This window comes from Seriola aureovittata, chromosome 2 (genome assembly GCF_021018895.1).
Source record: "Seriola aureovittata isolate HTS-2021-v1 ecotype China chromosome 2, ASM2101889v1, whole genome shotgun sequence".
NCBI lineage: Eukaryota > Metazoa > Chordata > Actinopteri > Carangiformes > Carangidae > Seriola > Seriola aureovittata.
In genome coordinates this window covers 796070-811064 of record NC_079365.1, presented here as the reverse complement: position 1 = coordinate 811064, position 14995 = coordinate 796070, and the positions used below count along the sequence as shown (strand labels likewise).

At 42.3% G+C, this 14995-nt stretch overlaps 1 protein-coding gene across 1 annotated transcript in view; it reads left to right on the top strand.

Annotated features, from left to right (window-relative positions):
- cntn2 (contactin 2) overlaps positions 1-14378 on the top strand; it is a 62832-nt gene extending 48454 nt beyond the window's left edge. Inside the window, exons 14-23 of the mRNA XM_056400538.1 lie at positions 674-794; positions 2346-2504; positions 3351-3500; positions 4414-4484; positions 5362-5596; positions 6931-7046; positions 8538-8724; positions 10428-10540; positions 12022-12190; positions 14080-14378. Of these exons, the coding sequence (XP_056256513.1) occupies positions 674-794; positions 2346-2504; positions 3351-3500; positions 4414-4484; positions 5362-5596; positions 6931-7046; positions 8538-8724; positions 10428-10540; positions 12022-12190; positions 14080-14186 (1428 nt within the window). The 3' untranslated portion in view covers positions 14187-14378. The remainder of the gene's footprint in view (positions 1-673; positions 795-2345; positions 2505-3350; positions 3501-4413; positions 4485-5361; positions 5597-6930; positions 7047-8537; positions 8725-10427; positions 10541-12021; positions 12191-14079) is intronic.
- The last annotated feature ends 617 nt before the right edge of the window (positions 14379-14995 follow it).

The following is a 14995-nucleotide window of genomic DNA, read 5'->3' as shown; positions in this document are numbered from 1 at the left end:
AGGAACATTTAGCTAAAACTGATGTAGTCTACTACAACAATCCTGCATATATTAATTGTTGTATAGTTGTTGATCAAACTGTGTGATCATTGTGGAGGATGTGTGTGTGGAGCTGTTGAGCTGTGTTACATTATACAGACAGCTGTTTGTTATTTAGTTACTTGTCGAGGTTGCCAGGTGGTGACTTTTGTTTTCACTCAGTAACAATTAAAGTTTAGTAAAATACTTGATGTACGAAATACTACACTACGAGTAAAGATTTACACAAAGATACGACTTTGTTACAGAAAGGAGTGTAATTGTTACTTGATGAATATACGCTTTCACTTCTATTTATTTTCTTGAGGTCTGCTGTCAAAAGTAAATGTTCCATTGACACCAGAGTTTGGAGGTTTCTTACCAGAACAGAGAACAGAGGCCTGAGCATGAACAGACACAACGGGCTCCAGCTCCACAGTCTGTAACCGCTTCATTTCATGGTCCCCGAGCACAGAGCCAGAGGGAACTGAGCTGCTGGACCAGATTCACTTCATGTGTTTAATAATGAGTGTGGATGTGATGAGACACTATTATTAGCTGGAGGTGGGCTTGACTCCTGTAGTCTGTACCTTAGCCATGTGTGGTCTAGTTCCTCTGTGTGTTACTCTCCATCTCTCTGCCTATTCTGTTTCAGAAAGAAAACATTGGTGATCTGCTGATTGTGAACACTCAGCTGAGTCAGGCGGGGGTCTACGTCTGTATGGCTCAGACTGTGGTGGACAGCGCCTCGGCATCGGCTAAACTGGTGGTTCGAGGTAAGAAGAGTCATCTCGTTCTTAACTGTACTGCAGGTACTGTCAGAGAAAAAACCTGCGACACCACAGAGTTCAGTCCTGCAGACCTGCAGAATACAGGCAGCAGGATTATAAATAGAAGAAGGAGGAAGAGGAGCAGGAGAAGAAGAAGGACGAGGAGGAAGAGCAGGAGAAGAAGAATACTTTTGACTTTCACTTTATTTAGGACACATTATGCCAAAAATCTTAAATGGTCCATTTCAAAGCTTCTAATAAATTACCAGTCAACAATTAAAACCCCACAATCAAAACAACAACAACAACAACAACAACAACAACAACAACACACTCCTACCTACAACTTAAAAAACTAAAAGCTGAGCTGCAGTGACCCATCATCCCCAGTGGAACACAGGACCGGCCTGATCCCCCACACATCCCTGAAAACATCCAGGCTGCAGGTCGGTCTGTAAAAGGAGCGCTCTATTCTGAGCCCAGCTGAGACCAGAGCCTTCAGACACAGCACCGGCTCAATCCAGCCCACACCTGACATATGGTTCTTACGGCTTTTCCACATTGCTAGCTTAGCATTTGCTAACAAGAAATCGATAAGAACCAGTGTCTTTCTTTTTAACAGTGTACCTTGGGCCATAAACAAAAATGTGAAAATGAAAAAAACCTCTCCTAAAGCCTCCACCCACCCGTGCAGCAGCCTAAATAAATCAGACAAACGAGGACAAGAAACCACCAGATGTTCTACAGAAGAAGAAGAAGAAGCAGAAGAAGGAGAAGGAGAAAAAGAAGAAGGAGGAGCAGCAGAAGAAGAAAGGGGGGGGGGCATAAGAAGAGGAAGAAGACCTTAACTCAGTCCTCTGATGAAAACAGGCCCCTCCCCCCGAGGCAGCTCCTCCTCCACACCTGCTCTTCAAGTAGGCAAATACAGTATGATGTTGTTGAACAGTTGGTCAGGTGAGACTGTTCCCCAGAATTCAGGCTGTCAGGTAGTGGACCTGGTGACCTGGTCCCAGGCCCTGGTCGGTTGAAGGCATCAGGTCAGAGGAGAAAGAGGAGGGTTTGAATCGTTGAGGTTGGTTGAGTGGTCAGAGCTCTGCACAACTTCAGAGGAAACAAAGCTGCTAGCTCACCTGGTTAATCAATACTTCTATAATGATAACATGCGACAGTGTTAAAGAGTGTGTGGCAGAGAAACATCTGTAATGAACTACTGTCCACTACCTGGGGTGAAGAGATCAAAAAAGAGAGAAAGAGGATAGAGGAGGGGAGAGGGAAAAAGGAAGAAAGAAATGTTATGTCATTCAACTACTTATATACAATTATTTATCTGTATCCTTTGTGGTTATTTATTCATTTTTATTTATTTATCATTATTATTATTAAGATACAGAGCAAAATAAGAGTAGAGTCAGTGAGTTTATTTTGAACCCATCATCAGGTAAAGGTAGAGGTGTCAGGACATGTCAGATTCATGGTTTTATTGTCGCTTGAACAACTGATAGATGAGAGTTGTAATGAGAATGATAAATGATGGTATTCCTTTTTCCTTGTGCCCAGGACCCCCAGGACCTCCTGGAGGTTTACTGGTGAAGAACGTTGCTGAGATGTCAGTGGAGCTCAGGTGGAGTCGAGGCTATGATAATCACAGTCCTATTGGCAAATACATCATCATGGGCCGTTCATCACTGTCATCACAGTGGAAGAGGATGAGGACAGGTGTGTGCGTGTGTGTGTGTGTGTGTGTGTGTGTGTGTGTGTGGTCAGACTAAATAAGCACAGTGAAGACATACACAGTGGATCCAGGACATAGTGACTAGAGATGTGCAGCTGGGTCACAGAGGTGTTGTGGGGGTGAACCTAAACATCCCATAAGAAATGTGACATGTGAACAAGAGCTACTTCATACTACATACAAAGTGAAGTCTTGAATCACAGAACAGACCAATAAATAAACCAATCTAGATCTAGTGGTTGAGGTTTGGCTCAGTTTTAGAGGTACATGTTTGTGTGGCATCAAACGCTCAGGCAAGATTAGTTCATCTTGGACTTTTGAATTCTCTCTCTCTTCTGTTGTTTGCTTCTTTCTGTCACTTAGAAAATGCTGTGATGTAGTGTTGTAAGAGATGTCACAATCCACCAAATGATATGTCAGACAACTGACATGACGTGTTGTAGAAAACGATGTGTTGACTTTTATTAACATCACAGCTTGTGTTGCACAGAAAATCAAATGAACCATTTGGCCTGATTCCTTAACGGAGGCCTATTTATTTTCTTTGGCAAAATAAAAGTTAAAAGAAAATGTGGTGCCATGTTGTGTCCAGTGTATATACATAATGAGAATAGCTCGGGGAAAATCTGGCCCTGAACAAACTAGTTGAATAGCCCCTCTATAGTAGCTGGAAATGGAAACTGACCCTGGACACCCTGTAATGTCCACTCTTTATGAGGGACATTCGTCAATATCTTTGATATTTCAGAGACCATATTGAAAACAAAACACAGGTTTAGTTTGATCTTGATGTCTCACCTCGTAACATCTCCTCACGTCTCCTGCCTCAGACCCAGTGAACATCGAGGGGAACGCAGAGTCGGCTCGCGTGATGGGACTGATGCCCTGGATGGATTATGAATTCCAGGTCATCGCCAGCAATATCCTGGGCAGCGGAGAGCCCAGCATGCCCTCGCACACCATCCGCACACAGCAAGCAGGTGAGGCGCCCCAGGTCGCCTCCAGTCAGCATACACACTCTCTGAAAAGAATGGAGAAGTGGTCACTGGAAGTCACTTCACCTTTAATCCAAGTTTCCTTTGACTGCGGCTCTGTAGTCTGGTCAGAGCAGGAGCAGTGATGCAGTGGTTGAACTGTAGCTTCCCTCACTGAGCACAAACAAGAGAGTTACAGCTTTATTCGGAAGTCAGTTAGAAAAATCAATATCATAAAAATGAATCTAACATGTGGCAGTCTGTTTCAGCCCTGTAACATTATCACACTTAAGATTGGACGTTTAAAAAAAGCAGAACGATCAAAACCGATGCAACAGAACAACCTGGAGTCTACGTATGTTACTCACAATGCAACTCAAACTCAGTGTGTTATGTTGCGAGCAGCTGATGTAGCCGGTGGTGTAGAGGTCTGCTCCGCTCCACAACCCCAGAGCAGGAAATAATATAATAATAATAAAGAGAAATAACCAAATATAAAAGAATCATTTATTTGTTCATTTTTTTCTTAACATATTTATTTATATATTTTTGAAGTATTTATTTATTGACATAGAGTCAGTTGGCAGTTTATTAGGAACACCTAGTTAAAGCTAATGCCGTCTAATACAACAGTTGTGCAATAGTATTAATTTTTGTGAGAGAGTTGTTTTTATTCAATTTAATTTAATGAATTATTTTTTTTAAATATAATTTATGTTTTATCCCTTTATTTTTCCTCATTCTTTTCCCTCTTGCTATACATGTCACACTGTATTAATCTCTGCACAGACCTGATTTGACTTGTGAGTGAGTTTCAGTATCTATTGAATGTTAATGTTGTAGTCAGGTATCCCTACCTGTTCTTCTTCTGTGGATTATGTCATGTGTATCAACTTGTGTCTGTATATTTGACCCCCAGCTCCCACAGTGGCCCCCAGTGGACTTGCAGGAGGAGGAGGAGACCGCAATGAGCTCATTGTCACCTGGACGGTGAGTGGATGACTCACAGTGCATTGTGTATGTGTGTGTGCTGTGTGTGTACATATGTGCACTGCAGCATAATAGAAAGCAGTTTAATTGTCAGTATTTATTAATGTGAGTCATCTGATCTAATGACCTGCAGAACCTGTAGTTTCAGTTGGTAATTGGATTCATGTGGGTTTATTGTGAGTTTCAGTGGTGGTGACTACATTACTGGTAAAACTTCATATTGAACACTGTCCTGTTGTGTCTGAGGTTTCAGGTACATTGTGTTTGATAGTTAACAGGCTGATAACAGGTGAAATGTAGCTCAGTCCCAGGTCAGCTAACTGTTAGCTTCATCACATTTCCTTTCAAATGTCACACTGATCATTGTTGATGTGAATCATAAAAAATAAACAAAGTAGCTATGTGACTCAGCTACAACAGTCGTTTCAGTGAAGTCCATCAACACTGTAAAACAACCAATTCAAATAATAAAGTATTGAATTTACAACACATATACATCACTCACTACCAGGCTTTATGGTCACTCAGACAGTTTGAGAAAAACACATTTAAGACATGATGTTTAATACATTTACTTGTGGACCACTAGTGGTCTACAGACCACACTTTGAGAAAGGCTGTTCCATGATTAATAACCATGACTTTCAAACTTCATACCCTCAGTTTAAATCCAAAAATTGTGATTCTTATGTACATCATCATAGGACGTCTGCAGGACTGTGGACAGTCTGTGAGAGAACCATTAATACTGATGTTACAGTTGGACAGCCTTCTCACACACACACACACACACACACACACACACACACACACATTTGGCTTGCTCCCATTCGTCTCTGTAGAGGTTCACATGTCAGTCTTCTCCTGGATCCCTCAGCCCATGGCCAGAGAGTACCAGAATGGGGACAGCTTCGGGTATGTCCTGGCCTTTAGGAGGAAAGACACGTCGTCGTGGACGGTGGTGCGGATTCCCTACGTGGAGTCGTCCCGCTATGTTTACTACAATGAGAGCCTGACACCGTACAGTCCCTTCGAGGTGAAGATCAAAGCTTACAACCGCAGAGGAGAAGGTCCCTTCAGCCAGATCGCTGTGGTCCACTCTGCAGAGGAAGGTGAGCCAATGACCCCTGACCCCAACCTCCAGTCTTTATGTTAGAGTTGAAGTATTTTTTATTCAGTCATCAACACAGGTCAACATACTTGTCAGAACTAACTGTTGCATAAAGCTTGTTATACAACAGTTAGTTCCGACCATGTCATTTAATATACAGTATATTTGATCATTTGAAAATATTTCCTGAAATAACATTTGAATTAAATGATGTCTGGTCGTCAGAAAAGGATGAAGGGAAGAAGCTTGGATACTTTAGCGCACACCTGAGGTAACGTGTAGCCAGAATAGCAAGCCAGTGTGCGCTGTACAGGTCAGGACAAGGTTTATGTGTTGCTAAGCAACAGTCTAGTACCAGTTCAGTTTGTGTTGGCGTAGAAATAAACAAACAAATCATAATCTTTTGTTGCTTATTTAACTAATATGGCGCTTGCAGAACTGTTGTATAAAAGCAATATCACACTCGAGGTTGTGATGTTGGACTGAATATTTATGTAATATAATTGCTTAAATAGCTACTTTAACCCCTGCAAAATTGGTTCTCTCAGAAAAATGAAGTTACATGGCCCCAACAGCAAATAAGCATCTTTATTAGAACAAGATATACAGTACATGATTATAATAGAGGAATGGGGCAAAAACTGGAAAAGTGCAATGCTGAGATCAATGACCTCTGAATGTCACCAGGGGTCAGATAAAAATTGCTTCAACGTGTGAAATAAAACCTTGGGGTATGTAGATTATATCCTGAAACTTTCATGCTTTAGTCATAAAATGCACAATTGGTTTGCCTCCCTGCCTCACTACAATGGATCAGTGTGATCACAGTAACCAGCATTATTAATAATACGTAATAGTCAGACTATTGAATTTATTTTATGTCTAATGTTACAACTCCAGCGAACTTTGCATTACACAGCAACTTATTCATATTATTTGTAACATAATTAAAATTATTGTCATAATTATTATTTTTATGAACATGAACTATTTGGATTAATCTGATCACTCTACAGTAGCTTTATCAGCCATATCAGGAAGATGTTGCTATCAGTGATGGTTTAATAAGATATTATTGTCATATTGTGTATATTATTGTGTAGTGAAACAGGTGGAGACAAATTAAAACTGTAATATTGAACTTTACAGCGAACATGAACTGCCTGCACCTGCAGTACTTCTTATAGCCATGAGAGGGCCACATCAGCTTTCAGCACAGTCAGCTCACTCACTATTGCTGACAGTGACATGAACATCAGTTTGTTCCTCTATTAATGACATATTGAGACAGTGTACACTGTGTGTTGCCTGTTCTGACCTCTGACCTCCTCTCAGAGCCAAAAGTGGGACCGTCGAGCATCAACGCCACAGCACTGACCGCCTTTGAGATCCAGGTTTCATGGGAGCCCGTCCAGCAGCTCAGTGCCAACGGCATCCTCAGAGGATACGAGGTGAGCACAGCAGACATGATCTGAAATGTACCATGGCTCCCTTTAATGTAAAAGCAGAGGTAGCCTTCAACAGGGGCGCAGAGTGCATACCAGGAAGTTTTTTTGTGGTTTAGTGGTTTAGTTTTTGTGGTTAGAAAAGGATGATTTATCCTCCATGTGTTATAAAATAAACTAAGCAAAAAAAAAAAAAAAACCTTAGTGTGAGTGCAGTCGGATTCTCTCCGCACAGCGATTGTCTTTTCCTGAGTCCTTATTAGTTCTCCTTCAGATCTTTCCATGACCTCATGTCGTTTTCCATCGAGGTCGAGGAGATGTGGTTAGAGAGGAGATTATTTTGACTTTTCGACCGGAGCCTCTCTGACTGTCACAGAATAAAGGCCTACAAAAACTAAAAAAGCTTGTTCACCACAAAATATGACAGTTATCAGTTTGCAGTGTCTCTTCTTTTTTTATGACTTAAATTTTGTTACATTCCATAACTCCACAATATGAAAACACAACAGTCTCCAACCAGTAGTAATTCATTACTTTAATAAACATGAAACATTAATATCAACTCCAGACAAACAAACAAACAAACAAAAACATAGAATAGAAATGTCCATTAGGTTGTCCAATGTCCACAGCACCACTGTCAGAATCATAGTCCTTGTCGAATAAACATTAAAACAGTGTCACAATGTCCTTCTTGACTTCTGCTTGGTTATTTGCAGTTGTCTGTCACTTTCAATATGTACACACACAAAAGGTGAATAACACCACATGCTTCCCAGCTGTGTGTAACAACCCTCATTTGTTACAGATGTTACAGACATATGCATCCATGAGAATAGAAAACACAGAACTCCCTCCTGTCATTTGTTTACTTTGCTTTAAGACACTATCTCAGCTCCTGTCAGATCATTTCATGTTATTGATGTGATTTTGTAAAATTTCTCTTCTTGTTTCTTCAGAGAGAATTTGTTTAATTACATCTCTCATTAGATTCAGATGTGTGGGTGCAGTTAGATCAGTCTTCGTCCTAATAGGCTGACAAATGATACCACATCATAATATTGTTTCTTACTATTACTCTACTAGAGTCTGTCATTCCTAGAACCACCATCGAGGGACCTAAATCAGTCCGTCTATGCAGATTTGTTGATCAGGTCTGAAAAATATGTCTCCAGTAATTTGCTTGGATGCCGATTTGTTTTTGATTAGAGTTTATTACAGAGTTTGTTTTAAAAAACCTTTGGTCTCATATAAAAGGTTGTAATGTTGTTTCTACAACAGTTCAAACTCAGTTTATCTATTGTGATTGTTTTAATCTCCAGTCTCATGTTATCAGTGCTGACATCAGCAGGATCATTACCTGTTGGTAAAATCACTTTCATTGTGTCTTTCTTGATGAGGATGGATGCTGTCAAAAGAAGAATAAACTGTCACTGAGGCTAATGTGTTTCAGCTCAGGCTTGTAAGTGTGTGTTTGGCATCATGTGCTGTGATCAGATCCGGTACTGGCGGCAGCACGAGCGGGAGGCAGCGGCGGACCGAGTGAGGACGGCAGGACTGGACACGACAGCCAGGGTGTCTGGACTTCGACCCAGCACTCGATACCACATTGCTGTACTGGCGTACAATAGCGCCGGCACCGGGCCTCCCTCACCACGCACCACCGTCACCACCAGGAAACCACGTACGGCTGCAACACTCACGCACAACATGAGCACTCACAACAACAACGTCCTGGTGTGTTGTGTGTTCAGTTAGAAATGAGTGAGAGCGATCCAGCAGATCAAACCTGAGTCTGGTTTTATATCAGTTTCATCAGACTTAACAAGAGGCTGCTCTTACTTTTCATCCGTGGAGTGTCTTCAAACACACTGCGGTGCGTTTGGCTCTGCTGTCAAACATTCAATTGATCTGTTTTATAATGGAACACATGATGACATTCTGGACAGTGGTGCAGCAGTGAGGCTCACAGTGAAAAGGATTCTGGGTCTTTCTGTATGGCGTTTACATGTTCTCCTCCTGCCTCCTCCCACTGTCCAAAGACTCTAAAGTGTGAATGGTTGTTTGTCTCTAAGGCCCCGTTCAGACCTATTCAGACCTGTTCAGACCTGTTCAGACCTGTTCAGACCTGTTCAGACCTGTTCAGACCTGTCCAGACCTGTCCAGACCTGTTCAGACCTGTCCAGACCTGTTCAGACCTGTTCAGACCTGTTCAGACCTGTTCAGACCTGTTCAGGCTTATTCAGACCTGGTATTAACATCCATCTCATGTGATCTGATCACAAGTGGACAGCTCTAAGTTCAGGTTTGAATACCCCCAATAAACATTGTCTTCTCTGCAGTTGGTTAGTTACAGTAAATCCTCTGTAGGAGGAACAGCAAAGACAGTTGTAGCATTAAAATAGAGAATGTAACTGAACAACAGCTGCAAAGAAAACAAGGTCAGTAACACTGTGATTCATTATCATGTTGTATTCACCACTGGTAGTCAAGGCTGATAAAACACAACCCCAGAGTTTTCAAAATAAAACACAACCCCAGAGTTTTCAAAATAAAACAGGTCCAGCAGAGTTTCTGAAAGTCTCTGCTATAGTTAAAACTCTGGAGTCATGTGGAGGTCAGGAGTAAACGGTGGACCCCACCTCTCACCCAGTGTCAGCTGGGATTGACACCACTGGGAGGTAATGTCACCTGGTGCTGGTCACTCTGCTCTGAACTGGAACTTTCATGTGAAGGCTACAAACAAAGTTTTACAAAGTGTGAGATCATTTGAAGGTGATGAGCTTGAGTCACTCCTCAATCTCTAAACCAGTTCTGTGTTTACAAATGTGTTCCACTCTTAGATGTTGATTCACTGTCATCATTTAACTTCCATAGAAACACACAACGTCACACACAGGACTCTTCCCCTCAGGCAGCAGCCAGTGGATGATGTCAGTGCTCAGGAAGCAGAACAGTAGGAAACAGTAGGATTAGACCTGATCCCTCCTCTTACTGGAGCCACATCGTCAAGTAGACCTGTCAGTTGAAGCTATTTAGTTGTGCAGTCAGTATAAGTGTGGATGTTGGGAGTTTACAGACCTTTTACTGAAACAGCTTGTTTTGATAAGGGATTCTCCTCTTGGTGCAACAATCTAAAAGTTGAATTTTGAAAAGTGTGAATGGATTTAAGTACTAGCTGCAATGTGCTGTATCCTCTGCAAAGAACATAGTATTTGTTTATGTGTCATATTCACATAATCTTAGGACTTTAATTTTCCATTTTCCTTCACTCTCAGGTGATTGTCTTTTCTTAGGTGAACTGCTCTTCTGGTATTATTGTTTTTTAATCTTAGTCTTAATGATTTCAAAAAGTCATTTTTAAACAGGTCTGTGTTTCTGTTTCAGCTCCTAATCGTCGCCCAGGCAACGTGTCATGGAAGACAGATGGTTCATGGGTAATGGTGCGGTGGGACCACGTGAAGGCCATGCACAACGAGTCAGTTGTGCTGGGCTACAAAGTGAGTGCTGTTTGACTGAACATTTGTGTACTGAGTACTGAGTGTACTTCAGTTTACTGAAGTGTTGACTTGAAGACCCTAAAACATTTTCTCCATTAGCTTCTGTCTGTGAGTGATGAGGACAACTTTCACTCATTTCTGGTTATTTGAAGTGACAGATTTATGTATTTGTTTGAGTTTGTCATTGTGCTATCCTCACTGGTTTGAAGTAGGCGGGGCTCAGGTGTCATGTACCTCCCTGGACCAAAAAGGATTAGACAATATTTTATTCAAACACTGATGATGTCTGTGAGGCTGTTTGTTCATGTTGCTAAACCACACCCACATAGTCCTGAAGAAGCTGATTGGCTGACCTAATAAATAAAACACTCCATATAGACTAAAGGTAGATGTCCATGTGTTGTTTGATTATCAAGCAGGTCTAGCTTCTATATTAACACTGTGAAAGTATCAAAGCCTCAGTCCACAGAGAAATGCACACAGCCTGTATTCAGAAACTGAGCCTTAAAACCAGCCGTCAGGACTTCTGAAACTTTGTGATGTCACAACAAAGCAGTCACCACTATCAGCCACGCCCCAAACCCACCCCAATCCCCGCCTACCTGGACCCACCATCCAACCTTGCTGGATTTGGTTTCTCTGAGTGTTTACCTGAAATCGGCTATATTTATTTGATCACTCAGCCAATCAGAAGAGAGGCTCAGAGCCTCCTCTCTTCTGATTGGCTCACCGACCTGTTGTTACTAGCACTCCAGAGAGAAGCCTGAGAGAGCAGATGTAAATCTACATTGAGATGGTTTTTGGTTCTTAAGACCACAAATATGTCTTCTTATGGATCAACACTTCAAATAAAACACAGAAGAAGAGGGAAATATGGAGCTTTAAGATTTAAGATGCAGCTGCAGAAAACTTGAGGCTTGACTTTGTCTGACCTGAGACCTGAGAGCAAAGCACCAATGTCTGAAGGGCTAGAACAAGAAAAAGGGGAAAGAGACACTATGAGAATTACCTTACACTGCACAATTTGGATATTAAATGATTAAATTGTTTGTGTTGAAGAACTTGGGGAATTCAGACTTGCAGTGTCCTGACTTAAACTTGAACAATGTAAAAACTCCTCATGTTCTGTGTGAACACACAACCATCTGAGCCCAGAACATACACACAGTTTTACCTGTGGAGAGCACCTGGGTGCACACACACAGCTAACAACATGAGAATCTCCTCTGCAGGTGAGAAATGAGCAGCAGTAAAAATATTGCTGAACAAAATCAAAGATCACCTTTATAAACCCTGGACCAACTTATCATCACAAGATAACTGCTGTAACAACAGCACTGCAGCACACACTTTACTAAACATGTTAGATTCTACACACGTCACTAAACATGTTAACTCCTACAAACATCACTAAACATGCATCTTCTTAGTGTAATGTTTTTAATAGCGTAATATGATTCAGTTTCTCTGTGTTTTATCAGGTCCTGTACAAACATGAGGGCCAGACGGCGCTGAAGGTTCTGGACAAGGCGAAGACATCCGTCAGTCTGCCGCTGCCAAAAGACAACGGTTACGTTGTGTTGGAGATTCGGTCCTGGGGAGAGGGAGGGGATGGGCCAGCACATGAGATCATAGTGTCCCGTGACTCAGGTGAGATACCCAGAACACACACACCACAGCTGGATCTGTAGAAGTACCACATCACTCCAGTCCTCTGAGGACACCTGGTTTTACAGAGTGCTGTTTTCCTAAGACTAATGTTACCATGGGAACATTGTAATCAGTGACACCTGCACTGAGCAGTAGCACCCAACAACAACAAACATTATTTGTGGTTTGGTAGCATTTTTATGGAGAGAGCAAAGAGAAGAGAAATAGTTTTAAACACAAATGCAACATGCAAAGTACCAAAGCCTGCAGTTCCTCTCATGGCCACTAGAGTCTGGCTCCAACAGTGAGTCAATCCCCATAGGGTCCCATCTTTATTTACAGTCTGTGTCTCAAACACAAGGAGTGAAATGTTACAATTCAGTGTGTGTGTGTGTGTGTGTGTGCGTGTGTGTGTGTGTGTCCATGTATATGTATAGTTACAACTACACACAGTAGGCTGCTGTCACAGAAATAAATGAAGTAAAAAAAATAAGTAATTTCTTACCTCAAAATGTATTTTTTCCCTCTAAAACTGTCAGTGTCTGTCGCAGGGTGCTACTTCCTCACATGTGGAATCAGCACTAAATTGAGCAGGTGTAGTGCATCAGGTGATTTTTTATTCAACCACCAGTCTCCTCTACATGTTTAATACAGGTCAGGAAGCCAGATTTAAAAGGCAGGAATGTGAAAACCTTTCCCTGTTCTGTCTCTGTCATTTTATGATTTAACTCATGGATGAGTTGTGGTCCAAGTTGTGATTGGATAAAATCCTCTATCAGAAGCATCCTGGTTACCTCTGACCATAACGTCCCCACTTCACATGCACCAGGGGACTTTGTTGCATGTCGACTCCTGGAGGGGTGGGGGGGGCTCTAATTAACAAAAGATAAGATAAGACAATAAGTCTGTTTATTTGCAGATTGTACAGTAAAGTTCTCACATGATTGTGTAAAGTTTTTTAGGTTTCTGTTTAATAATACTTCAGTTCTGGGCGGTGCCTTGATACAGAGTGACCCCTCTACAGAGACTGAAACAGAGACTGTTTTTGTTCCAAGGCCGTGTTATCTGAGAGATATGGACGAGAGGATATCTGTTATGTTGATCATAAATATGTCAGCAGTATCTAAAACAAACATGGAACAGTTTGATATTTAGATTTAGTTCTGTAGTGACAGAGCAAAGGTGTAAAGGTCAAACACCAGGACTGAGTGTGAGCCTCAGAGTTTATTTCACTTCCTGGTACATTTCCATCTTCACCAACACGTCTGCTCATACAGCACCAGTGACTGAGCTCAGTGCAGCATCTGTAGTCGAAGGTGTTCATACAAAAATCTGCACTGAAGACACAAAGTAAAGAGAAGCACTGTATTCACAGTATGAGACACACACTGGCGTCTCCACTGACTGCAGCCTGAAGAGGTCTTTTATGTTGAAAACACCTATGTGAGTCAGGAGAAAAAAGGTGCAGCCACACAGCCCAAAGCAGGCTGCAATGCATTATGGGTTATAATACATTCCTCCAAGAACCATCGACTAAATTTAAACTTGTTCCTCAGTCGGTCTGGACCAGGAGGGAGAGCTGTCCCTGCTCTGACACAGTGATGAAGCATGGGTTCATCCCCCTGCAGACTGGGAGCACTGACCACAGCTCTTTGACCCCCTCAGCTCCTCACACCTGCCACTTTCTCCCACATCCCGAACTGTGACTCTGAAAACCTGTTGGTCTGATCCCAGACCAGGACATGAAGCACCGTTAATCAACTTTATTCACTTCATATGTGTGTGGTCATAATGTTGGAACCTGTTTACAGTGTGAGCTGCAGACTCATTCAGCAACAGTACACTTTGTGAAAATGAGTGGTTACATAACCTCTGTCTGTGTCTCACAGGAACTGGAATGATGGTCCAGAACGAGGCCTCCTCCCCCAACCTGTCGTCTCTGCACCTCCTCACGGCCCTAGTCTCCCTCGCTCTTGTGTCTTTGTCAGGCCTGTGATCTTAGCCGGTCTCTGGACTCTGAAACTGAAGCTCTCCTGTGTCTCAGCCTGAGTTCTGGGTCAGGGGTGGGTTCTGGTTGTTGGGGGAGGTCGTAGCACTGCAGGGATTAGAGGGATGGGGGAGGAAGGTGGGGGTCAAGGTTTCATTTTTTTAATATAATGAAAACAAAGAGGGTCTTTTTTTAAAAAACATCTGGATGGGTTGGCGGGGAGGGAGGGAGGGAGGGAGGGAGGGAGGGAGAGAGGGGCAGGAAAGCCCTGTCTGATTGTGTGTTCGTGTACAAGTGTCCATAAAACCATGCCTTATGGGGACCATCACATCTGTGGCTGATGCACCTCCAGACAGACTTCAGGTGTGTCACCTCTGACATCACGACCATGTGACAGAGGTCTGTGTGTTCACACTAAGAGCAACATGACTGAGCATTGGAGGGGGGGGGCTTTAACTGCACGGCCTACGGTGGCCCTGAGAGGTCAACACAACGCAACTTAAGAAAACACATGTTAATAGACAAAACACAAACACCTTCAGAAAATCATTTGCAACAGAAGTTTTTCCAGGGGACACTACAAAGTGATGAACCAGGCTGTTTAATGCTTTGTGACTTTTGAAGTGAAAAGCACTGAACAACAAGTGAGTCCCAGCCTGGTTCTTCACTTTGTAGTGTCCCCTGGAAGCACTTCTGTTGTTGTGTGAGTGACTGATGAAGATGTTTTCTGAATGTGTTTGTGTTTTATTTGCATGTGTTTTCTTAACATGCAGCTGGTTGAGCTCTCTGGGCCACTGTAACAGTCAGTGTTCAGCACA